The 27,594-nt window shown below is 43.1% G+C and overlaps 1 protein-coding gene across 2 annotated transcripts in view; it reads left to right on the top strand.

Annotated features, from left to right (window-relative positions):
* Positions 1-27,594, top strand: part of LOC145351780 (organic cation/carnitine transporter 2-like) — a 72,024-nt gene that overhangs the window by 30,681 nt on the left and 13,749 nt on the right. For both annotated transcript variants that reach the window (XM_080201404.1, XM_080201405.1), the window contains exons 4-6: positions 10,033-10,204; positions 15,926-16,052; positions 25,824-25,924. In XM_080201404.1, the coding sequence (XP_080057530.1) occupies positions 10,033-10,204; positions 15,926-16,052; positions 25,824-25,924 (400 nt within the window). The remainder of the gene's footprint in view (positions 1-10,032; positions 10,205-15,925; positions 16,053-25,823; positions 25,925-27,594) is intronic.

The following is a 27,594-nucleotide window of genomic DNA, read 5'->3' on the forward strand; positions in this document are numbered from 1 at the left end:
GTAGGAAGGATTATTACTTACGGGGCGAAAAACTGCAGCAGGCGATGGTGCAGAGGGACCATGGGGTCCTTGTGCATGAGTCGCAAAAACCCAGCCTGCAGGTGCAGCAGGTGGTCAGGAAGGCAAATGGGATGCTGGCCTTCATAGCGAGGGGGATTGAATATAAAAGTAGGGAGGTCTTGCTGCTGCTGTATAGGGCATTGGTGAGGCCGCAGCTGGAGTACTGTGTGCAGTTTTGGGCGCCGTACTTACGCAAGGATATTTTGGCCTTGGAGGGAGTGCAGAGGAGGTTTACTAGGCTGATACCGGAGTTGAGGGGGTTGAGCTATGAGGAGAGGCTGAATAAACTAGGCTTGTACTCGTTAGAGTTTAGAAGAATGAGGGGAGATCTCATTGAGACATATAAGATGATGAATGGGATGGATAGGATAGAGGTGGAGAGACTCTTCCCGCTCAGAAAGGGCAGTAGGACTAGGGGGCACAGCCTCAAGATAAAGGGGGACGGTTTAGAACGGAGTTGAGGAGGAACTTCTTCACTCAAAGGGTGGTGAATCTCTGGAATTCTCTGCCCGTTGAAGTGGTGGAGGCTACCTCGCTAAATATTTTTAAGACGCGGGTTGATGGGTTTTTGATAAGAGAGGGGATTAAGGGTTATGGGGAGAGGGCAGGAATGTGGAACTGAGCCACAACAGATCAGCCATGATCTTATTGAATGGCAGGGCAGGCTCGAAGGGCTAGATGGCCTACTCCTGCTCCTATTTCTTATGTTCTTATGAAACTGGCATGAAACTGTTTTACTACATTGGCAACGAGGAGGAAATGATCTTCTTCCTCCATCTTTATCTTCAGATAACCTCTGAACATTAAGAATTTCTCCAGTAAGAAAAAAACATTATGCCCTTTTTGGAAAACTCAAGCACTGTGACACCAATGGGGAATACTGGACCCAATACATTGAGCACATGCGTTTTTTTCCTCCTTGCTAACAACTTTGAAGGAGGTGAAAAGCATAAAGTAATATTGCTAACAAGGTGCAAGGCATTGACTTTGATTTGATTTGTTTTATTATTATTGTCATATGTATTAACATACAGTGAAAAGTATTGTGTCTTGTGTGCTATACAGATAAAGCATACCATTCATAGAGAAGGAAATGAGAGAGTGCAGAATGTAGTGTTACAGTCATAGCTAGGGTGTAGGGAAAGATCAACATAATGCAAGGTAAGTCCATTCAAAGGTCTAATGGCAGCAGGGAAGAAGCTATTCTTTAGTAGGGTGGTATGTGATCTCAGACTTCTATATGTTTTTTCCGACGGAAGAAGGTGGAAAACAGAATGTCCAGGGTCCTTAATTATGCTGGCTGCTTTTCCAAGGCAGTGGGAAATGTAGACAGAGTCAATGGATGGGAGGCTGGTTTGGGTGAAGGATTGGGCTACATTCATGACTTACAGTGTAATAAGAAGTTTGAGCTATCTGGATGCCCTTAACTCAAAAACCTTTAATGACCTGATAAAAAAACTATAATGACTTGAAGCCGCTGGTACTTCTCCAACCATATCGCATCAACATGACTGGAGAACCCGTCACTGAGCTCTTGGCTAGTTTGCAGAAATTAGCCGAACACTGCTAATTTGGACTGCCTCTTTATGAAATGTTACAGGACAAATTGGTATGTGGCACAAATGACCTAACCATTCAAAAGAAGCTGTTAGCAGAACCCAATTTGGAAAAGCCACTGAGATCACTTGTCACTTGGGAATGCGGAAAAAGCCACTCAGGTGCGACAAGGGGAATCTGCAATATCTGTTATGGAGGACCTCATGCAACCAGTCCTCAATGGAGAGTGCTTGTGTCAGACAGAAATTAAAGGGTCCCATATGATATAAGAGCCCTAATGTCACCTCCAGACAATTGAGGAACAACACTGCCGACATTAAGGGTATTAATTAACATATTCTAGAAAGGTATAGTTGCCATTGGATGGATTAGTGCAAGCGCTGTCAAAAGATACTGCCACAGCAATGTTTCAGGAATAGGCAAAACATGTACTGCCTACAAAGGAAGCCGAGGCTGTTACCTGAGCATACCATGCAGGTATTCCCCCTTTTGAGGGTCAGGCACACTATAACTGTATCATTTTGTAACAATGGACATTGCCTGATAATAGTGGAATTACTCGTAAATGGCCATCCCTTGAAGATGGAGGTGGACATGGGAGCTGCAGTTTCTGTTTTCAGAGCACAGGCTCTTATAAGCACCTCCAATTGGACACCCAACTCCTGAGGTTGGAAGATATGAAGACCAGGCTAACCACCTACATAGGAGAAACTTTACAAATAAAAGGTACCGCTGAGTTATAGACAGCAATCAGCTTGTCTCCTACTCATTGTTGTACTGGAGCACGGACCTAACATTATGGGGAGAGGCTGGCTGGAAATCTTCAGGCTAGCTATGGGAGGACTGTATGAGATTATCAGTAAATACCCTTGAGTATTTCAGGAGAGCCTGGGGAAAATAGAAGCAGCCAAGTCCAAGATCTACATTGACCCCCACAGCTATACTGAGATACTTTTGAGCCAGGCCAATTCCTTACTCCATGCTGGAGAAAGTGGAAACTGAACTATGATGTCTCAAAAGCTTGGGTTCAACGTACAAAATGGGCTGCGCTTGTGCTCCCTGTTCTTAAACCCGATAGATCAGTTTGTCTTTGCAGGTACTATAAACATATGATTAATTGGGTCTCCAAAGCTGATAGGTACCTCGTACCCCGGATCAAAGATCTGTACACCAAGTTAACAGATGGCAAGACATTCTCCAAGCTGGATATGAGCCATGCCAATGTCCAGTTTGAATTGAGTGAGTCCTCTCAGAAATATCTGACAATCAACACACACCAGGGACTATACCCGTTTGCATTTTGGGATCATGTCAGTGTGTGCCACCTTCTAGAGGGTTATGGTGGACGTCCTTCAACGGCTATCTAAGGTAGCAGTGTACTTAGATGGCTTCTTTATCACAGGGGCTTCAGAACAGGAACACCTGGCCGACCTAGAAGTCCTGCAGTGATTTTCCAGAGCAGGAATCTGCTTGAAACGAGAGAAATGCATTTTCCAGAGGGCTGAAATAACTTACTTAAGCTGTTGAGTCAACGGTAAGAGATTATATACAGTAGAGGATAAAGTAAAGACCATCAGGGAGGCATCAATCACAGAGCTGAGATTAGTCAATTATTACGGAAAATTTAATCCTATTTAGCTTCCATGCTGACCCTGCTGTGAAAATATCACAGATGGTCTTGAGCAACTTTGCAGGCAGAGGCTTTTTCTCAGTGATCATCATCCAACTTACTGGCCCATTTCAACCTAAAGAAAAAGCTTGTTTTGACCTGTGATGCTTCCCCATATGGGGTTGGTGCAGTGCTGTCGCATCACTGGTCAAAGTTTCCATCATGTAAGCCTCCAGGACCCTTTTGGATGCAGAGCAATGATATTCTCAAATCGAGAAGGAAGGGTTGGTGATTCCATGTGCTGAGGAAATTCCATCAATACATCTATGGTTGATGGTTCTTTTATAGTTACCGACCATAAACTGTCCAATTTTGCAGAGTTCCCCTCTTCCCTCCCACCCTGGCAGAGTTCCTCCCTTCCCTCTCACCCCTGCAGCGTTCCCATACACACCCCGTCCCTTCACCCCCATCATAGCTCCAGCTTACAGGCTCCACCCCCACTCACCTCACCCCCTCACCACTGCCCCAGAAGAGTTATGGTACTTGGTGGGCATTGCCAAGGTGCTAAACATATCATTAATATTTCAATTGTCTTTGTGCCTTTTCTGGGCATGAAGCCAATTTCGCTGGCAAAACAGGACCAAGCTGATCAGGAAAGGCAAGAAAATGGGTGTGTTTCTCATTTATTTTTGCCTCTCTCCCGATCTTAGCACCTTGCCTGTCCGAAATTCAGGTGGGACAAGGTCGTAAGATCGCGCTCATAGTCACTTAGCTGAAAGTTTCGGGCCCTGGCATATTTGTCTGCCTGTCTTTTCTTAACTGCCTTGAGAGATTTTCAGGTACATTACACGTTCTTATGAGTCACACTCAGAACGCTGCTCCATAGCCTAACATGAAGACTTCCTTTTTATGTTTTAAAAACCTATTCTTGATTAGTTTCAGAGCTCCTTGCACTTGGTGCCCATAAACAGAGTAAAGCCAGTGGACAGAGTAAAAGCAGTCAGCTTACGGGTGAATCCCTCTGGCGAACAGAAGAAACCCTTGTCCTTCATTCCAGTCATGACGATGTGCCTTGATCATTGTTTTTCTGCCTTCCTCCCATATCCTTTGATTTCTTTAGCCCAAGTGCTATATCTAACTGCTTCTTGAAAACATACAATGCTCTGGCCTCAGCTACTTTCTGTTTTAATGAATTCCATCATTCTCTGATTGGAGAAATTTCACCTCATCTCTTTTCTAAATGGTCTACCCTGTATCCTTAGACTGTGACCCCTGGTTCTGGATACCCCAACGTCCAGAACATCTTTCTTGCATCCTTCTGTTGGAATTTTATAGGTTTGTGTGAGATTCCTCCCTCTCATTCTTCTGAACTCTTCTGAAGATGATTTCTGCTGAGATGATAATCAACCTCCGTTATCTCCAGAGGACATGATAGTTCAGTTTTTGCATCGCATCTCTTCCTTTGACATGTCAATGTTTGAGATTCCTCAACACCCACAAGGTGCAACATTCCATGGTCTTTCAGGACTGAGTATCATCCACACAGGAACCTTCCAGACAATTGCTGAATTATATTTTCAGAATTTACATTCTCAGCCATCTTTTGCTTGTATGTCCTTTTTTAGAAACATCTGCCTTATTTAAAAGTCCAAATGTCCGTCAATAATTAGAACAATGATCCATTGTCTTGACAGTGGTTCTAATTGATTTTGGGCGGATGAGTTCCCCAGTACTGCCAGACTGATTGGATCCATTACAATTCGCCTATTGCAGCAACAGGTTCATAGTAAATGCCATCTCCTTGGCTCTACACTCAACCCTGGAGCACCTAGATAACAGAGAACCCTATGTCAGACTCCTATTCATAGACGACAGCTCAGCTTTTAACACCATTATTCCTACAAGACTCATCTTCAAATTTCGTGGCCTGGGGCTCAGCTCCTCCCTCTGCAACTGGACGCTGGATTTCCTAACCCACAGATCACAGTCAGTAAGGATGGGCAACAGCACCTTCTCCACGATCATCCTAAACACAGATGTCCCACAACGCTATATCCTCAGCCCCTTATATATCTTTGCCTGTATGGCCAAATTTCCCTCCAATTTGATTTTCAAGATGGCTGAGAACACCACCATAGTGGGTTGGATCTCAAACAATGACGTGACACAGTACAGGAAAGAAATAGAGAATTTGGTGAGCTGGTGCGATGACAGTAATCTCTCTCTCAATGTCAACAAAATGAAGGAAATAGTCATCAACTTCAGGAAGCAGTGGAGGGCATGCTCCTGTCTACGTCAATGGGACGGAATAGACCTGCAAGTGTTTAGGTGTCCAGATCACCAACAACCTATCCTGGTCCCTCCATGCAGCCACTATAGTTAAGAAAACCCACTTCTACTTTGTTAGGAGACTAAGGAAATTTGGCATGTCTGCTCATCAGCTTCTACAGATGCACAATAGAAAGCATTCTTTCTGGTTGTATCTCAGCTTGGTGTGGCTCCTGCTCTGTCCAAGACCACAAGAAACTAAAAAGGATCGTGAATGGAGCCCAGTGCATCACTCAAACTAGCCTTCTATCAATTGACACTGTCTACGCTTCCCACTGCCTCAGAAAACAGCCATATAATCAAGGACCCCATGCACCCCAGACATACTCTCTTCCACCTACTTCGGTGAGGAAAAAGATACAAAAGGACAGATACCGACCAACACAAAATCAGCTTCTTCCCTGCTGCCATCACAGTTTTGAATGGACCTACCTTGCATTAAGTTGATCTTTCTCTACACCCGAGCAACACTACATTCCTACACCCTAGTAACACTACATTCTCCTCTCTTCTTCTCTATGTACAGTATGCTTTGTCTGTATAGCGCGTAAGAAACAATACTTTTCACTATACACTGATACACGTGACAATAATAAATAAGATCAAATCAATGTAGTTGTCACCATGTCTGAGATTTTCTGTTGGAGCACTTGCTGGTCTTTAGCTATTTTGTATAATTAATGCCGAATCGTGAACAGATATTTGAAGTATTCCAGGAAGCTCCAGTATTCTAAAGTGAAAATTTTAGCTTTATGAGTGTTATATAGAACTCGTAGGAGTATATGGCCCCATCAAACAATGATCCTCTTTATGTTCCACACAAGCTTCTTCGCACTCAATTCATTTTAGCTTGCTCTGTCGTGTTACCATCGACAAATCTTGTACCCTCTGGATTTCTGTTGTTATCGTAAGTCTGACAAAGGCGGCATGGTGGAACAGTGGTTACCACAGCTGCCTCACAGCACCAGCGACCCGTATTCAATTCCCGGCTTGGGTCACTGTCTGTGTGGAATTTGCACCTCTGCCCCTGTCTGTGTGGGTTTCCTCCAGGTGCTCCGGTTTCCTCCCACAGTCCAAAGATGTGCAGGTTAGGTGGATTGGCTATGTTAAATTGCCCCATAGTGTGAGGGGGAGTAGCTAGGGTAAATGCTACGGTATTATGGGGAGAGGGCCTGGGTGGGATTGTGGTCGGTGCAGGCTCAATGAGCTGAATGGCCTCCTTTCGCACTGTAGGATTCTATGATTCTATCCTCATTAATCAAACCGAGGGATCACTACGGTGCAAACTTTGCAGTTGCACAAAGTAAGAAATCCATATTTTATTCAAATAGCTTTATATGTATTTCTTGTGCATGGAGGTAATTGTCCTTTCAGTAAGCAGTTCCATATACAGATGCTACACATGAGCTATAAAGCACCAGATGGGAATGAAGAATTGACTTGTTGCTTTGACTCAAAAGCAGTGTAAATCATCAAACACTGTAAATATCGCATTGTCTGTAGAACTGACGGGTGTTTTCATTAATCGTGGACTAAATTCCAAAAGTAAAAATTAAACACAACCCACTGCGATTTAACAATCAGTAACTGAAGATTCCAAATTCCCATCATCGCAACAATGAAATCCCCTTTGAATGCTGACTTGCAAATTCCTCGCATTCTTCGCCTGTGAGAAAATCATTGATGACTGAATTGTATTCAGAGAATTTAGGTATTGGACCTCTCAGCCTCTTATGACATGGCCACTCTTCGTAAAATGTATGTTTGCGATTATTCATAGTTTTGTAAATAGTTTGCTTGCCCTAATATTCTTTCACAAATCTTTTGTTTTATGACACTAAAATTCCTGGATAGCCCTTCAACAGTCCTGTGCATCTAGAAACAGTAAGGGTGTTTGGTGCAGAACTTTCTATTAGGCTATGGCCAGTAGACTATGCAGGTAGATCAGGTTGGTTCAGTATTACTTTTTTGTTTTGCTTGTCCTGGAAGTTAATTACACTGAGTAAAGTTTGAAACTGTGTTACTGATTTACACATATAAACAAGCTATTTGGCCCAACCAGTATATGTCAGTATTTATGCTTAAGCATTCATCTAATCATATCAGCGCATCCTTAAAATCCTTTCTCCCGCATGCACTAACCTAACCTCCCCTTAATTGCATTCAATAAATGGAAACAACTTCTCTACATGTATACTAACAAATCCCATTATAATTTAAAACATTGCTATTAATTTACCCCTTAGCTTTCTATTTTGTAGAGAAAAGTGCCCGAACCTATAGGGGGTAATCTTGCCAAACAAATTCTGAACATGTGCGAAAACGGGAAAGAATTGCACCCATGTTTTGGACAAGCTCCCAAACACTATCTTACGGTACTTAGTAAAAAAAAATGGGGAAGTGTGATTCTGTTCAGTAGGGAAAGTGGACGGAGTCTAGTCACACCAGGGAGCCGGCTGCTGACTGCTAGGAGAGCACTATTGCATATGCGCCTGATCGCCCAATGTAGTATAGAGTGCATTGGAAGATTGTCACTACCCCCCATCCCACCGGACATCACCTCCCCATACCCCCAAATGCCTCCCCCGATTGTGGCTCCTCTGAACACGCCCTCCTGATTTCCTCTCAGGCTGATAACTGTCCCCGCTTCATCACCGTCCCTGTTCACCCCCTCAGCCATAGATTGCCCTTGTTCACACCCGCCTCCCTCCCCGGTCATTGGCTACTCCAGCGATCACCAATTGCAGAATGCACAGCTCCCCACACCCTGCCTCCTGTCCTTAGGTCCCCTCCTCCTCCATTAGGCCCTGCCCTGAGTACTACCCAGTGCCCAATGGGCAGTGCCAGGGTGCCTGGTAGGCAGAGCCAGAATCCCAGACTAGCATTGTCAGGAGCCAAGGCTGGCACAGTCACCTTACCCTCAATCACCCTGAGGGCCTCAATGGCCTCCAGTCCCACCAGCAAGGCCATCACCTCCAGTCCCTGGTGCTGGAGACCATTCTTGATCCTCGCCGGTGAGGTTCTCATTGATGAGACCATTAAGGCAAGTGAGCCCAGATGATTTCATCTTCCACATTTGGGATACATGCAAAACGTCCTCCTCGTGTCTCCTATGCCAAATATGTCCGAAACAACCATTATGGGGTTCCTCATGCTCCATACCAACATATACCCCCTAATGAATCCCAATAGCATCTCATGCCTCCCACGTTGAAGTATTCCCCCACACCCTCCATGGCCCCCTTATGCCCTCCCACTGCACCATGATTTTCCCCCAAGCAGCTCCCCATAGCCTGTCATGCTACACCATTGTATTTATTTGTCCATTTGCCTACTATACAGAAGCAATGACCCCTCTCAGGACTTTTTGTGATGAAAAGCTTTTTAAAAAGTCATTTGGTTAATAACTTTCCACTTTAAAAACTTTTTTTATTGCAGCCCAATAAAAATGCCAATCATCCTGACTATTTAAATATCAGTAGCTGAGACTTCAAGCACTTGAAACGTCTTTATCTTGTGTAAGTAAACATTGTGAAATTAACAACATAGATCAGAGAGCTAGAACCACCAATCAAATACTGCTTTCCTTGGAATCAGGTTTTTCAACAGGCTAATGGATTTCTGGGCTCTCAGTCAAACCTCATTAGATATTCTTGGCTGAGAGCCCAGATATCTATTAGTGTACTAAAATACCTAAGCCAAGGCAGATGAACTGAGCTATGTAATTTTCCTGGCTCACACTTCCTGTTTTGATGATTAAGCACCTGCCTTTGATGTCTAGTTCACAATCAATTACCAAGTCTGATACATAGTAGTACGCAAATGGTGTAATTGAGTACTAACTCTGGACCAGGAAGGAAGGAATTTTGCAAGGAATCCAATGCTTCATTGCTGATAGTTGAACTGCCTCTCAGAAAGTCTGCAGGCAGGACATCCAGCTATGCAGTCTGCCTGGCACTGACCTAGTCTGAAATCCCAGGATTATATCATTTATAAAAAACATAAGACAAATATACCATTTTAGGGACTTCGGATTCCGTGCCCAATGGAGAACCAAAGCGTATCAGAGTGAAACTTTCGCTGGTCATTAGGGAGTTGGGGAGGATATTCTGGCCAAAGTGTGAATGTTTGTTTCTGTTGTCTTTTTAACTTCACTCTTTTGTCCATTGATTTCCAAATGTGTTGTCGTCTTGCAGCCTCCTCCGTATCATATGCCAAACTCCGTCCTTATCTCTGTTTATGCTAGTCAATCACTGGTCTCTTGGAGGTGTATAAAATGGAATATGGTGACATTCAGGATCTTTCACAGAGCTTGGTTTGTGGATTAAGTTTTGAGATAGTTCCACATAATTAATGTAAGCCTTTATAACTGAGCACAAAGTGACATTTCATTCTGCATGGTGATAGTAGGCAGTGAAATGAATTGAGGAAGTAACCCACATTCTGGTTGTTCCTGACCTCATTATTCTCTTTTGTAGGATCAGAACTTCTTGGAAAATCCATTCGGATTACATATTCCACACTGGGAGTTGGCATTTCTTATGCGTGCGGCTATATGTTCCTGCCTTTGATTGCATATTTCATACGAAGCTGGCGGATGCTGCTTTTCGCACTGTCTCTCTTTGGCCTGCTATACATTCCTTTATGGTGGTAAGTGAAATTATAACCTGTAGTAATTGCAAAGATTAGCGACCACCAGTGAGTATAATGAACTATAACAGCTTATTTACAAGAAGGAGAATATACAGAGTACTCTCACACTTCCGGCTCTGGGATCTACTCTGGCTGCAAAAGCCCATGCACTGCACCAAGACCCCTGCACTCGTTCCCCATTGGGCCATCAGTCACATGACCTTCCTGATGTATTGCCCTTAAAGGGGCCATCCCCTCTAGACTTGCAAGAGATTGTAATGATTAGAAGGGATGGCGTTCTTTTGGGTAACGGTAGACTGTTTAAGACGTCTGCATTGGATAGGTAAACCTCTGGTCAATGTTCGAAATTAAACTGACAAGAAAAGTACCCATCACTGTATTCTTGTGGGTGCAATTGGAGAATTGCCTTGGCATCTTCGAAAAGCTTATGGTCTGTGCTGATTCTAAAATGTAAATGTATTGATGAAACTTTTTGATACCGAAGATAATAGTTAGGCCTCATTTTCTATCTGGGAGTATCGTCTTTGTGCATCTGATAGCGTTCTTGATAATTAGACCCCACTCACCACCTTTCAGAGTGATACACGTTCAGACATGCCGCAGTGCTCAAAGTGTGGGAGATTCATTTTCAAACCCCAGCTGAAAAAGTCGGTGGGAGTTACTCCAGTTTTTATGCAAATTTGGAAATTTTTTGGGAGAATCCCATCCTGGGTGTCTTGAAGAGTCTGCCATTGGCGGACAAGACAAATTGGAATGACTTGACAATAGGATTTTGTCACAATGGCCAGAATTTCCCAACCGTTCCCACCAACGAGACTTTCCCATCCCGCTGCTGTGAACAGAGATTTGGCTGGGCACCAAATTCTCCATCTTTGTTGCATCGGAGTATGGTGTGAATTGGTAGTAAAATCACACCCAATGTCCGTTCACCTTTCAGAAGGATGTTCTCCCTGGTATCTTGGCCAATATTTATCCTTCAACCAACATAGTGATTATAATGGAATATCTTGTCATTATCGCATTGCTATTTGTGAGAGATGATTCTGCACAAGTTAAGCGACTGCCTTTCCTACGTTACAATAGTGACTACATTACACTGTTGTAACGTAGGAATGGGGCAGTATGGTTGTAACACATGTTAGTCAACAGTGACTACAGGGGCAGCATGGTAGCACAGTGGTTAGCACTGCTGCTTCACAGCTCCAGGGGCCCCAATTCGATTCCCAGCTTGGGTCAATGTCTGTGTGGAGTTTGCACTTTCTCTTCGTGTCTGTATGGGTTTCCCCCAGGTGCTCTGGTTTCCTCCCACAGTCCAAAGGGTTGGTTGATTGGCCCTGCTAAAATTGCCTCTTAGTGTCCAGAGATGCGTAGGTTAGAGGGATTAGCGGGTAAATGTGTAGGGATATGGGAGTAGGGCCTGGGTGGGATTGTAGTCGGTGCAAACTTGATGGGCCAAATGGCCTCTTCCTGCACTGTAGGGTTTCTGTGATTTCAAAGTTATGTCATTGAATGTGAAATATCTTTGGGCCATCCTAAGATTTTTTTTAAATTGCTTATGAGATATGAGCTTTGCTGGCAAGATCAATATTCATTGCCCATCGCTTAACTAGGTGACGTGTTCTTAGACTGCTGCAGTCCATAGGTTTCCTCTCCATATTCTCAAGAATTCCCTCAAAAGAGCTCAAAGTTATTTTACTGTACATATAAATGACGAGGCTTCCCTGTAGATCTTCAGACACAAAGAGTTATAAAGTTCAGCTGTATTCCAGCAGAGGGTGCCAGAACCATGCTCACGCAAATGCTAAAAGGCTTCAGCTGGATTTTTTGATTATTTTACTTGAATGCAGAATGGTCTCCTTCTGTAGGGATGCAATGATATCTAGCTAATTATCTGTAGTAAAATATTCTCCACCATTGATGTTAAGCCAACTGGGCTGAAATTACCTGAATTAGTCCTGTCTCCCTTTTTAACAAAGGACATAACCATTGGTGTTTCTTCATTTTCTCCCCTTCCCACTCTTTCCTCCTACTTCACCCTCCTTCCCTTACCTTTTTTCCCCCTCGCTTCCCTTTTTCTACATTCTACCTCTGTCCCACTTCCCCTCCCCCTCCTCCCCCTACATCTTCATCTGCCACAGTTTACAGCTTCTCTGCTGTTTGGCCATTCACACCCTTTATTCTCTCTGCGGAACAGCTATTAGCAGTCTTTTCCCCTAGTTTCTGTGGCTATGACTCATCTTTCATTCCCTCCCCCTGCAGTATAAATATCTCCCACTTTCTATGCCTTTTAGTTTTGACAAAACTAAAACGTCAGCTCCTTTTTCCCCTTACAGATGCTGCCAGACCTGCTGAGATTTTCCAGCATTTTCTCTTTTGGTATAACATTGGGCAATCTCTTGTTTCGGTACCCAGTCTTACTAAAGCACCTCGGGTTGCCAACCCTCCAGGATTGGCCAGGAATGGAAGATTGATATCCAGGTCACTGCAAGTCCGCAAGATAATGACAGCATCAATTTAAATGGACGCCACCACCACTTCCATCTTGAGGTGTTGCCTCATTCTCTACTCGACTTTGGCAACTCCCACCTTAAGTGCTCCTCCAGCCTCAGGAGCCTGCTTGCCACCCGTCACTGGACTGAGAGTGTGCACCCGGCCCTCTAATTGGTTTGCCAGTCAGCAATTGCATTGGGCATCAGGACCCAGAATTGTACCCGACATTGGGGTTCCAAAAATTCAGCCCGTTACCCCAGTTTCTCTCTCCACCGATGCTGCCACATCTATGAGCATTTCTAATATTTTGTGTTCTTCTTGTGCCATTCCTCGAACCGTTGCAGGTCAGAGTCAGTCAGAGAATGACTCCCAGCACCTGCACCATGCTTCCACAATGCACCTCCCTATTAAGAGGTGCAGGGTGATGTTAACTGGTGCTAACCTCTCCTAGTTTTAGGCCTTCTGCTGAGGCTACACTTAGTGCTGGCTGCACGCAACAACCGTGTTGGTTTAAAGGCAGCACTAAGTGTTGCCTGGATCTGAAGCAACAGTTGCTGGTTAATTTTGTATCACAATTCCTAAGCCTCATTTTTTGGAAGCTTTAATCCCTATTATGTCCTGACACATTTATTCCATATTCTTGACCAAGTTGCACCCAAGCTTCTGTTGATTCTATTGTCCAGAGCTTCCTGTAAAACAATACCTTCTGCTTTTGCAAGTTTTATTACCACATTCCTCGCCTTTCAAATTTGTGATGTTTTCAACACTGTACATTTTCTTAAATTTTGTTTTGCCGAGACTATCTCCCAGCTTCACTATGCTTTCACTTATGTGAATAAATCCATAGGAGATTCACCAGTTTCACGTGCTCTTGGTAGTTTGGTTTTTTTTTCCCAGAATATTGTCATCTATTTATTCCTTCTCCATGAATTGATTCAGATTGTTCGCATTTACCAAGACACAACACCACCATTCCTGACCGTCCCCACCCCCAGTCCAGTGGATTGAAATTGCCAGTCTGGGCAGGAAGCAAAGCAGCCAAGTGTAATAAATCGCAGAAGGCGCTGCACATCATCCTGTCACCGGCAGGAGAACCTCCCGCAATTAAGTCGGAGGCAGGAAAGGACTACGTAATTTGCTGTCTCGAAGCTGGATGCCAATTACACTCATTAATGAGCCACTTGACACCAGTTACCCCCGAGCTCACCAGAATTTAGTGGTGGTTCAGGGATTGAGTAGGAGTCTTGATTAATAAGGGGATGACGGCTAATGGGGAAAAGGCAGGAGAATTGGGATGAGAAAAATATCAGCCATGATTTAATAGTGGAGCAGACTCGATGGGCTGAGTGGCCTAATTCTGCTCCTATGTCTTATGGAGTCACATGGCTCTCCCTGACCTCCCAAAGACTGTAAGAAGTCTCCCAACACCAGGTTAAAGTCCAACAGGTTTATTTGGTAGCAAAAGCCACAAGCTTTCGAAGCACTGCTCCTTCATCAGGTGAGTGGGATTTCAGTTCACAAACAGGGCATATAAAGACACAAACGCAATTTACAAAATAGTTGTTGGAATGCAAATCTTTACAGGTAATCAAGTCTTAAAGGTACAGACACTCAGTAAACCCTATTGGTTTTACTGCCCCCTCACAGGGAGGGGTTTGCTGTTCACAGGTGTTCAGTGTCTGATCGAGGGGACCCAGCATCAGAAGGGAGGCCTGCCTTTGCCTCTGACCTCCAGACTCCCCTCTCTGGTAACACCCACCCCTTGATCCATATCCCGTCCAACTCACCAGGGATTTGGCAATGATGCCTAGTGAAGTCCTTGAGGGCGTACCAACCCAGCAACTGCTCCCAGCTGTACCTCCAGCAGTGAAGAGCCGCCGGCTTCTGATTGGCCTGCAGCTGGAGGGACTCCTCCTCCACCAGGTCCTAAATCTCGGGGAAAATCCAATAGTCAGTTAATTGCCTGACAGGCACATCAGTTGATTCCATCCCTCCCCCCACCCCATTATGGTGGTTCCCACCCATTCTGCAACCAATGAACAAGACACCCAATGTTCACATTAAATCCTGGCAATGTCATGGTGAGACCTTTGTTCATAGTGCACTTGACCCAAGCATTGGTATGCACCAACTCTCCAGAAGAGCATCTAGGACTACTTTCTCCTATCCTTATCCCCTAACCCCAAACTTTTACCATAGCTAATCCTCCTAACCTACACAGCTCTGGATGCTAAAGGGCAATTTAGCATGGCCAATCCACCTAACTGGCACATCATTGGACTGTGGGAGGAAACCAGGGCATCTGGAGGAAACCCACGCAGGCAACATGCAAACTCCACACAAACTCTAAGGCTGGAATCGAATCTGAGTCCATGGCGTCGTGAGGCAGCAGTGTTAACCACTATGCCATCGTGCTGCCAAACATTAAGGGCACAAAACTGAAATCAGTGGGAATCACATGGAGAAAGCTATCCATTGGGTTGGTTGTGATTTCTGTAAGTTGATCACCTCAGTCAGACTTTGCTGCAGACATTCCTCAGAGTGTCCTAGGCCTAACCATCTTCAACTGCTTCATCAATCACCTTCCTTCAATCATAAGGCCAGATGTGGTATGTTCACAGATCAATGATCGCCGATGGTGTTGGTCATCAACTTCTGAAGGGCAATTAGGAATGGGCAATAAATGCTGGTCTAGCTAGTGATGCCCACATCCCATGAAACAAATCTAAGATCCCGAGATTGCATAGAATCCGACAGCGCAGAAGGAGGCCATTCAGCCCATCAAGTCTGCACCGACCACAATCTCACCCAAGTCCTATCCTCATAACCACATGCATTTACCCTAACTAGTCCACCTGAGACTAAGGGGCAATTTAGCATGGCCAATCCACCTAACCCGCAAATGTTTGGATTCTGGGAGGAAACCCACGCAGACAATGGGGAGAAAGTGCGAACTCCACGTAGACAACGGCCCCAGCTGGGAATCGAACCTGGGCCCTGGCGCTGTGAGGCAGCAGTGCTAACCGCTCTGTCATCGTGTATTTATGTAAGCATGTTAAAATTCATATCGAACACCATTCACGCCAGCCCTGGCCATTCTGGTTTCTGAATTTGAATATGGTGCATGTTAATATGTGATATTAAAGATCATTTTAATATTAACAATATCATCCCAAATCCTTGTGCAACCTTTGTGCTCTTTTCTTAAAATGACGCTTTTAATCCCAGGTTAATCCCTGAATCCCCGCGATGGCTGCTATTAAAAGGGAGGGTACAGGATTCTGAAGCAATACTCCGAAAAGCTGCAAAGAAAAATGATATCACTCTACCAGAGATGCTCTTCAATGATCTTGAGGTATTGGCTCAAATAATAGTGCATTTGTTTCCTATTTGTCTATTTAACCCTTCAAGACCTTAAAATATAGGAGCAGAATCAGGCCATTCAGTCCATCGAGCCTGCTCCACCATTCAATCATGACTGATAAGTTTCTCAGCCCCATTCTCCTGCCTTTTCCCATTAACCCTGTAACCAATCAAGAATCTATTTATCTCTATCTTAAGTGCACTCAATGACCTGGTGTCCACAACCTTCTGTGGCAAAGAATTCGACAGATTTACCACCCTCTGGCTGAAGAAATTTCTCCTCATGTCGATTCTAAAGGGTCGTCACTTTACTCTGAGGCTGTGCCCTCAGTTCCTAGTCTCTCCAATAATGGAAACATCTTCACCATGTCTACTCTACCTGGGCCTTTCACTGTTTTGTACCTTTCAATGAGATCCTCCTTCATCCTTCAAAACTCCATCAAGTACAGACCCAGAATCCTCAAACATTCCTCATATATCAAGTTTTTCATTCCTGGGATCATTCTCGTGAACCTTCTTTGGACCCTCTGCAGAGGCAGCACATCATTCCTTAGATACAGGGCTCAAAACTGCTTACAATATCCAAATGTGGTCTGACCAGAGCCTTATAAAGCCTTAGCAGTACATCCCTGCTTGTGTATTCTAGTCCTCTTGAAATGATTGCTGACATTGCATATGCCTTCCTACCAACTCAACCTGCAAGTTAACCTTAAGAGAATCCTGAACTAGGAATCCCAAGTCCCTTTGTCCCTTTAAAAAGGCTTGCTCTTTGATTGTCACTTTCTTTCCAGCGTTCTTCTCTTCTGAAGATATCGATTCTTGGCTATGTTACAATTCTGTGGGTGTCAATCATCTTTCTTGTCCAAGTGACTATTCCTTTTTATTTCATATGTGAACTAAAATAATTGATGCTTTCAGGTTGTTTGGCCACCAAGAATCTCAGTGCCAAGCCAATTCCACCTTCACCCACAAGCAAATACACATGTACCTTCAAGCAGGATTCACCATATAGCAAATGAGAATGAGGATCCTGGGCTTCATAAGACAATGTAGTGCCACCATCTGCACAGAGGGATCAAACATGGTTTATTTGGTTCATTGCCATAGTACATGCTGCACTGATTCACTGAACTGTTTCCCATTCTTTTTCTCATCGAGGTTAATCGTTTTGTCTCACTTGGCCACTCATTCAGCACAGCCCTGGAGCTACACTTTGGTACCTTAACTACTCACTGGATAAGATCACTGAGCCAGTCGGGAATAATTTCTAACGATTTAGGGATCAGGTTACATTTCAGGTCATATTCCATCAGTTCATAAAGACATGAATTTTATTGGCATGTCTCTAGATGATGAGCACATTCCTTTTTTACATGACGCTTTCTTCCTTCATTAGTTCTTTAAATTTTCTTTAAATTTATCAATATCCATTCTTTTCCTTCTTCTGATTATTTGAGGGTCACTGATTCATGGATTGGAGGCTGGGTGAGAATGCAGACTACATGTCCACCAAAACTGGGATCAAACTCCATGCTGTTGCCATTATCCTGATTTATATGCTAGATGTTTGACCATCCAAGTTAACCGGCCCCATTCCCCAATACCCATTACCATCAATCTTGGCACTTAAGTCAATCCAGCAAACAAGACGATCCTATATTTCCAGCTCCAGATATTATGCTTTTGCATAAAATCATCATATAAGTCATTCCTCCTTTTTAACCATGACATGCTTTACTTGTATCAGCAATCTGCCTCAATTTTTCACCCAATAAATGCATGTTTTACTTACCCCAGTCACAAGGGATCAAGTAGGCAAAGATACGTGGGAGTTTAAGGTAACCTTTATGTTGGATATCAATGATATTTCAAAATGGGAACTACTCATTTCTACCCAATGGTTACTCATATGCTCGGCTTAACAAGTTGACGCTGGTTCTTTTGAGGGAAATATTGAGGCTTGAAAGTTCAACATATACACTGACATCTACTGTATATTAGTGAACTATACACCACGAGAGTATAGAAATGAGCTGTATTGTTCATCATATTGAAAATATAGAATTGTCCAGCTTTTAATTCTGCTTATGTCATTGATATTCAAGTCCTAATTCTGCAAGAGGTGACTCTGCACTGAGCCTCACTTGACTAGTGGAAGCCTGTTTGGATTCTTCAAGATGCTGCAAACACTCTAAATGTTCAGAGGTTGGATTTGCTTCCCAAGGGTGATTATGGATGGGCAATAAAATGCTGGCCTAGCCAGTGACCCCACATCCTGTGAAAAAATCATTTAAGTATCGACTCTGCATTCAGCAGTTGGGTAGTACAGTTTTCACTAGGCTGTCTGTAAGAGAAGTGTCGAGGGCAAGGATAGGTCTTTGAAGAGACAAAGAAAAGTAAGGGAACAATGGGATACTGAATATATATAGGGTGGGATTTTACGACCTTGCTCAGTGAGACTGGAAATTCTCGACTGAGGTCAACGGAAATTTCCGTTGTCAAACCCTAACCCATGCTGATGGCAAAGTGGTAGAATATTGGCCTTTGCCTCAGTTCTGAGAGAGGAACTGGCTATTGGAATTATAGAACAACCTTAACACAATCTCCACCGTGCTGGCTGAAACTTCTTTACATACACATTGATTATAATTAACTAGTTAATATCAAACACTGCATTCACCTTATTCCCTTAAATTACTGGTGCTTAACATCCATCAACAGAACCTATCAGGTACTAAAATAGACTGCCCTCTTCTTAAATTGAACTAATATGCAAACAAAAACTATTCATCAGTAAAGATACAAAACTGTAATACTTGTCTCTTACTATACAATCAATTTTTAATATACTTCATATTAAAAACACACTAATAAGGTTACTACATGAAATTTTCCCTCTTCTCATAATCCATCATAACACAAGGTGTCACTCTTCGAGGATATCCAACAATTTATTTTGGCAAGCTGTTCTTTTTGTGAAACAATCTAATAACCGGCGACTTGCGTCGACCCATTTTGTTTTGGAGATTTCCTTCCTTTCCGTCACGTCTTTTAAACTGAAGAGATCAATCCTCAACCTGTTTCTCATGACACTCTTTGTCGAATGGACATTGTCCCAGAGCAAACAGTTATCTATATTCTATAGGCATATTTTTCCTCAGTTGCCCTTCAGACAGGAATTCCTTTTAAGTACTCCATTACATGTAGCTATATCTGTCACTTCACCAGCTCTAATGTTTCCGCAGCTAAGGTACTTTTCACTACTATGTTTGGTTTTTTTCAATTCCCAAGCTAACGAACAACATTTATCATTTCTCCCCATTTAAACATAATGAATCCTGCTGCACTCGAATAACCATTGGGAAGGTCAGTGTATGAGACATGACTAAAAATGACTAATTTCATCCCTTCTGGATTACCCAGCCATGGAAATCTTAGTGTACATTCTTCCAAACTCAATTTCTTTGATGTCTTACTTGAATCATAGAATCCTACAGTCCAGGAGGAAGCCATTTGGCCTGTACTGACAGCAGTCTTGCCCAGGCTCTAACCCGCTAACCCCATGCACTTACCCCAGCTAGTCCCCTTGACACTAGTGGGCAATTTGGGATGGCCAATCTACCTAACCTGCACATCTTGAGACCATGGGAAGAAACTAGAGCACCCGGAACGAACCCACACAGACACAGGGAGAACATGCAAACTCCACACAGTGACCCAAGCTGGGAATCGAACCCAGGTCCCTAGCACTGTGAGCCAGCAGTGCTAACCACTGTGCCACCATGCCACCCTTTGCTTTTAGCACTTCTCCAACAGTAGCATAATTCAGCATGGTGCTCACCTCTGATATGAAATAGCTCACATATAGTCTAGCTTGTGTTCAGAACCAGTTTAATTGCCCAAAAGAAACTTCTCGATTTATCCGCTTCTTCCTTAGTTGTAGAGTCTTCCTTGTCTGAGGATCTGGCCTGATTTTTCGTGATCCTATTAACTTTCTCTAGGTAAGACTGTTGAGATTCAGGGCTCTTCCTAACTTAGTTTGCTGAATGTCCAATATTCTCCTCTACATCTCCAGCTTCTTTTAGAGGCTTTAAGTATACGTGCTTCAAAATTGTTCTCCTTGCACAAATGCTGCTTTGACATCATTGGATTTACAGCCCCATGAGTATGTTGCTAGGAGTGCTAGGAAAATCCTCAAACTTATTTTTCCTGTTGTTGAGAAGTCTACTGTGACTTCCTGGTCATCCAGTAGTTATCAGCTCCCTGAGCTATGAGTTAGCTTTATACATTCCAGCATTGATGGGCCAATCAGGAAGACTTTTCCTTGTATTTAACTGGGACTGTCAGTTCCTCTGGCACTACCGAAAGTAGACTGCTGACTGCGGGCACTCTGTGAACGGCTATTGGAATTGTAAATAAAGGGATTTTGGTGAAGGGACTTCTGCCTCTGAAGGCTTGTCACAGTGGGACTTCCATTAGTTCAATTTTTGCAGAACATTTGCATGCCACACTTCCCAGGAGGAGAGCATTCACTAAGGTAGAGATTTCAAGAAAAAAAAGCAGAACTTTGAGGTATTGAGTCAGGCTGTGGGAAATGGGTTTTGAGGCCGGGGACTTGGTGTTTTATAAAAGAGAAGCACGGAAAGAATGGAGAGGCTCCGGAAGTTAAAGTCAGTGATGCAAAATGGTAATCTTGCAACATGGTGACCAAGCTGCTCGAGTACATTCTGCAAGCCTCACTAACACATTACACATTGACAGAACCGGAACAGATGAGGGAAACTGAGCGCTATGCGCAATAATATACTGGGCCAGATTACACTGCAACAGATTATGACAGATCATGGGCTAACTGAAAGGGCCTGTACTGTTCTATGTTCTATTCCCTCAGGAACTACTTTCTCTGTATGTGTCCATCTTCTAGACAATGCTGGCTGCCCTTTGTCTGGCACCTCCATCTAAACAACAAATTCTTTCCAGCTGTCAAGTTCTTTTTTGTTTTGCCCCCTTTACCAATTTACCGCTCAATTTGTTCGTCTCCACAAGAGCTTCTCTCTCATATTGATTCCTACTTTTTGTGTCACTCCTTATCTGTTCTTTAACCCTTGCTCGGGTTAAACTACATCGTCTATTAAATGTCCTATCCCATTCAGAGTTACTATTACACGGCTGTCCCTCCCGTAACTAGACTTCCTTTCACAAGTTCCTGATCTTTTCCTTGGGCTTTGATCACCATTAGGCCCACTGTCTGAACTTACACTGTGTTTTATAAATACAATCTTTCCACATTTTTACATCCTTCTGAAAATCCATAGATCAGATAATCTTCCCCTTCTCGTATATTCGGCCAGTTTTTATATTTCCCTGTGGCCTTTCCTAATCTTCTTGCTGTGATGGTTTCCTTCCACTCACTCATCCCTTCTGGCCTCTACGCCACCCTTGTTCTTACATTCAGTTGTTGACCTTTATGAGTGGCCCTATCGTGATCTTCACTATCTTTTGCTCTCCTCTCAGTTAGCCCATGATCTGTCATAATCTGTTGCAGTGTAATCTGGCCCAGTATATTATTGCGCATAGCGCTCAGTTTCCCTCATCTGTTCCGGTTCTGTCAATGTGTAATGTGTTAGTGAGGCTTGCAGAATGTACTCGAGCAGCTTGGTCACCATGTTGCAAGATTACCATTTTGCATCACTGACTTTAACTTCCGGAGCCTCTCCATTCTTTCCGTGCTTCTCTTTTATAAAACACCAAGTCCCCGGCCTCAAAACCCATTTCCCACAGCCTGACTCAATACCTCAAAGTTCTGCTTTTTTTTCTTGAAATCTCTACCTTAGTGAATGCTCTCCTCCTGGGAAGTGTGGCATGCAAATGTTCTGCAAAAATTGAACTAATGGAAGTCCCACTGTGACAAGCCTTCAGAGGCAGAAGTCCCTTCACCAAAATCCCTTTATTTACAATTCCAATAGCCGTTCACAGAGTGCCCGCAGTCAGCAGTCTACTTTCGGTAGTGCCAGAGGAACTGACAGTCCCAGTTAAATACAAGGAAAAGTCTTCCTGATTGGCCCATCAATTGACTCCTTAACCAGGAAGTTCATATTCCAATAAGTCAATCGCAATGGCCTGATTGGAGTCATTACACCCGTCCAAAGCCGAGAGATGGTTCAGATTCCTGCCATAGTGTAATTGCAAAGGTCTGTAGCACCCAAGTGCCTGGAGAATTTTTTGTTGCACGTACTGCCCACACTAAAGCAATTGTCAATTTATAATTCAGTGGGTCAGCTAAAAAAATTTGGAGGGGCCAATTAAAGGCCTGTAACTGCTGCCGCTGGCACTTTATCTGCAGCAGATGGATCCTTGGAGAAGGCTGGTGGCCGCTGTATAGGCTTGGGCTAGGCTCTCCTATTCAGGCAGTTTGCAGCCGATCATCCAGAACCCGGCAAAGCGATGAAATTCACCCCTTCAATTTGAACTGTTGCGTTCAGCCTCAGAACCACCCTCCCCCCCCACCCTCCTCTGGCTAGGGAAGAGAATGGAGTCGGTGCCCAGAGGTGAGCTGCTCTACCAAACAGTTCTGTGTGCATGCTCGTCAGCCTTTTTATGTATGCCACCATATGAGTGACATGTGGTTAGTACTGCTGCCTCGCAGCACTAGGGGCACAGGTTGAATTCCGGCTTCGGGTCACTATCTGTGTAGAGTTTGCACATTCTCCCTGTGCCTGCCTGGGTTTCCTCCAGGTGCTCCAGTTTCCTCCCACACTCCAAAGATGTGCAGGTTAGGTCGATTGGCCATGCTAAATTGGCCCTAGTGTCAGGGGGATTAACAGAATAAATGTGTGGGGTTACAGGGCCTGGGTGAGATTGTGGTCGCTGCAGTCTCGATGGGCCAAATGGCCACCTTAATAGCAATTCTATGATTCTATGATATCAAAGGCCTTATCCGAGTCCTCTGGCCTGTTTCTCCATTTCCACTCATCTTCCTGTTCATAAACTTTTCCACAACACCTTCCACCACCTGCTGCATGCAAAAATGCCCTTGGACTTTGAGAAATGCCCTACCTTCCATGAACATGGAGCTACTACTAAGGTGCGTAGCCACTCAGCAGTACGTTTAGCACTGAGCGACATGCAGGTATTAGCAGGCTGTCTGCACAACTTTGAATAGAGTTGGATTAATTGCACACAGAAGTAATCAAATTTTTAACCCTGCATGCCTTGTATATTTCCTTTGATCATCTCTTGTTTATTAGTTACAAGACAATTGGAGAAGACTTTTTGACAGGGCGAAATATCAATAGGCAGGAGGTTATGAGTTGAAATCTCTAAAAATATGTCCAAACGCAGTGGACCATCCTAAGTATAGCCCTCTGTCGTAACAAGGTCATTGCAAGCTTTTCATTTTTGTTAATGATTACTGGCACCATGTCATTCCATGAGACACGCTGTGCATGACACATAAGAGTGAAGACTGCAACTGAGAGAAAAAAACTGGCAAGCATCCAGAAGACAGGCCTTCTAAAAAGCACATGATTTACAGGAATAGGCTGTGCCCTGCACAGTTGTCAGGGACTTTCCTCTTGCTTCGTAATACATTGCTTCCGTACTTTCAAAACAAATCTGCTAGTGCAGATTCATATTCACCAAAGAGTTTATTGATTTGAATTTCAAGAATGCACTTTCTAAACAACTTCACAAAATCTTCCTTCCGAATAAATTCTGCCAGGGCTGGGGAAACTATTTCTTGTCTCCATTATTATTAAGATCCAAAGATCAGCTAAATGACCTGAGACGTTTTTAATTTTTATGGCTCAATACTTCATCCAATGTGCATTTATCCACTTGGATATTAAGGTAGCTAATTTATTGTTTCCAAAAGAGAAGGGGTGGCATGGTGGCACAGCGGTTAGCACTGCTGCCTCAGAGCACCAGGGATCCAGGTTCAATTCTAGCCTTGGGTCACTGTCTGTATGGAGTTTGCAGTTCTCCCTGTGTCTGCATGAGTTTCCTCTGAGTGCTCCAGTTTTCTCCCACAATCCAAAGATGTGCAGATTAGATTGATTGGCCATGCTAAATTGACCCCAGTCAGGGGGATTAGCAGGGTAAATATGTGGGGTTATGGGAATAGGGCCTGGGTTGGATTGTGGTCAGTGCAGACTGGATGGGCTGAACGGCCTCCTTCTGCGCTGTATGGATTCTATGAAATTTAGCCTTGTGTTTAATTCTATCATTTACACAGTTTTAATGAAGGAAAGATATTATGGGGTTTCTTCTAGAAAAATTCACAACATACACAATGCTGCTACTGCAAATGGGCAGCTTCAAGATCTTTCTTGCCACATTAATTTGCAGCATGTCCTCACCCCCTTGTTTATACAGTTTAAAAAATATATGTCATTGTATTGCTTACACTCTAATCACGACAGGTTGTAGGTTAGTATCTCAAAAGGAAAATCACCTTGACAACACAAAACTTTATTATCTGAAACCTTGCTATTTTTCTCAAGCCAGTAATGATCAACTTATTGTTTTCAAACTGTACAAGACGTCCTCTCTACATACTCAGTTCTGGAGGAGACTGAGGAACAGCTATAATACGTAACTTCATTACAGTTTCTATTACACTGAAAATATTTTATCTACCTAAGCGCAGATTAATGTGCTTTGATATGAAGGACTGAACCAATATTGTGAACTTTGACATGGGACAGTATCTACACACTGGGGGCTTTATCATGTTTACACCGTGCCCCACTTTTCTTTTCTACAGGTGATGGACAAGCTACGCAACAGGTAAAGGGGAAAAAGTCACAATAATGATAGTATACAATGTACCATTTTCCAATTTGTTGCTGAATTCTAAGCACTGATTAGAATCATAGAATCCCTATAGTGCAGAAGGGGGCCATTTGGCCCATTGAGCGTGCACCAACTACAATCCCACCCAGGCCCTATCCCCATAATCCCATGTATTTACCCTGCTAATCCCCCTGACAGTAAAGAGCAATTTATCATGGCCAAACAACCGAACCCATACATCTTTGGAGTGTGGGAGGAAATCGGAGCACCTGAAGGAAATCCATGCAGACACTAGGAGAATGTGTAAACTCCATGCAGTCACCCGAGGCCGGAATATGACCTCAGGTCCCTGACACTGCGAGACAGCCATGCTAACCATTGTGCCTGATTGTAGAATTTATGGAATTTACAATTTGTCAAAGTTCATATTTTTGATCTTTCCAGAGTCTGTTTTGAATTAAAATATACAATAAGAGAACATTCAACTGACTGTATATTCTTCATGAATTATAATTATTTCTTATTCTGAGGTCTAAGAGTAACAGTAAGAAGTCTCACAACACCAGGTTAAAGTCCAACAGGTTTATTTGGTATCACGAGTTTTCAGAGCGCTGTTCCTTCATCAGGTAAGTCATCTGAGGAAGGGGCAGCGCTCCGAAAGCTCGTGCTACTAAATAAATCTGTTGGGCTTTAACCTGGTGTTGTGAGACTTCTTAATGTGCTTACCCCAGTCTAACGCCAGCATCTCCACATCCTGATAATAACACACACAAGTGACACAGCATTTCCTAAAACATCTTCACAATGTGCATGGTACATTTCTATAAACCTCCTGCCAAATAATTCACAAAACTAGTGACGTTTCTTTCAAACAAGTTTTCTGGATCATCTTTGTCCAAGATAAACTAATATTAATAGGTAAAAATATCGATATTTTCTAATAATATCGTATCTTCTGTTTTTCTTCCAGGTCGAAGGGATAAAGACCGAAAATGGAAAATCTTTTACAATAATTTTCTTGGTAAAAACCCATAATGTTCGAGTCATCACCTTAATTAGCCTTATAGTGTGGTAAGTATGAGAGGTAATAAAATCTTTTAAACACCTTTTTCAAAGAAATTTAAGCCTCTAATCCATTCAGGATATTATCAGAGTTATGCCGGATCTGCACTCTCTGCCTGTCTTTCCATAGATCAGGTCAGTTTGGTGGAAAATCTGCCCCAATGATGTTATTGATGATGATTGCCTAAAGTAAAACCACAGATTGCCTTGATCCGCAGCACCTATCAAAAGCCAAAATATACTGTGAAACTCAAAATCAAACAGCAATATACTCAAGACAATTTCATTTGAAGGCTAATGTCCAAATGCTGTTTTATTGCTACTTATAAAATAGAACACCAAGTGAAAGAAAAATAAATAATTACACAGCACAGAAGGAGGCCATTTGTCTCAGTATAGTTGTGCTGGGCCTTTGTATCAGTCCCACATTGCTTGCTGTTATCTCAGCCAGTACATCTTTTCTGTTGTAAGTGTTTATCCTGTTCCCTTTTGAAACTTATTGTTGAATCTGCTTCCTCCAGCCTTTCAGGTCATAACTCGCTGCGCAAAAAAAAGTGTTTTTACATGTCTTCTGTTGCACAATCTTCCCTTAACCTTATCCATTCTAGGGCAACAATTCCAGCTCCTCCAGTCTCTCCTTGTAGCTGAAATTCCTCATCCCTCATACTGTTCTTCTAAATCTCCACTGTGCCTTCTCCAAGACCATAACATTCTTCTTAAAATGTGGTGTTCAGAATTGGCCATAATAGTAGCTTCCTTACTTTTGTACTCTGTGCCTCTATTTCTAAAGCCAAACAACCTGTATGCCTTCTTGATAGTCTTCTCATCCTACTTTCCACCTTTAAACATTTCTAACCACACCCTCAGGTTACTCTGTTCCTGCACCTTCTTTTTAATTATACAATTTAGTTCACATTTGCTTCTCCTCTTTCTTCCTACTAAAATCAATCACCACATACTCTGCATTAAACGTGTCCTGCTTTTTATCAGCTCTGTCCTATTGAAGTCTATTATTATCTTCCTCAATTGTTTATTGTTATGTTTTATGCCTCAGGGATATGCAGACATGATACACTCCAGATTATATGTCTGTAACAGGAGTTTAATTCAGTGCTTTAAAATGTCTGCTCTTATGCTTACATCAGTTTGCCTCAATTTGGTTTCTCTTTTTCAATGACCACAACCAGGCTTAATTAATCACATTCAGTGAACAGAAAACATACACCATATGCACATAATCAAAGACCAAACAATTGAACAATCGAACAATTGAACACTACGTTTACTACTTTTCTGAGATGCATGTCATCTTAAAATTTTGAGATGATGTCCTGTCCACCTATTTCCAGGTCATTAGTTTATATCAAAGGAGCAGTGGCCCAATACTGATCTCTGGGAATGGTAATGCACATTTCCTTCCAATCTGAAAAAAAATCATTCACTGCAACTTTCTACTCCCATCCATTGACACTGTCTACAATTCCCACTGACTCGGAAAAGCAGCCAGCATAATTATGGGCCTCATGAATCCCAAACATACTTCCTTGCACCTTCTTCCGTCAAGAAAAAGATACAAAAGTCTGAGGACATGTACCAACTGACTCAAGAACAGCTTCATCCCTGCTGCCGTCAGATTTTTGAATGGACCTGCGTCCTGTTAAGTTGATCTTTCTCTACAC

The sequence above is a fragment of the Carcharhinus amblyrhynchos genome, chromosome 13, assembly GCF_965287045.1.
Source record: "Carcharhinus amblyrhynchos chromosome 13, sCarAmb.v2.hapA, whole genome shotgun sequence".
Classification (NCBI taxonomy): Eukaryota; Metazoa; Chordata; class Chondrichthyes; order Carcharhiniformes; family Carcharhinidae; genus Carcharhinus; species Carcharhinus amblyrhynchos.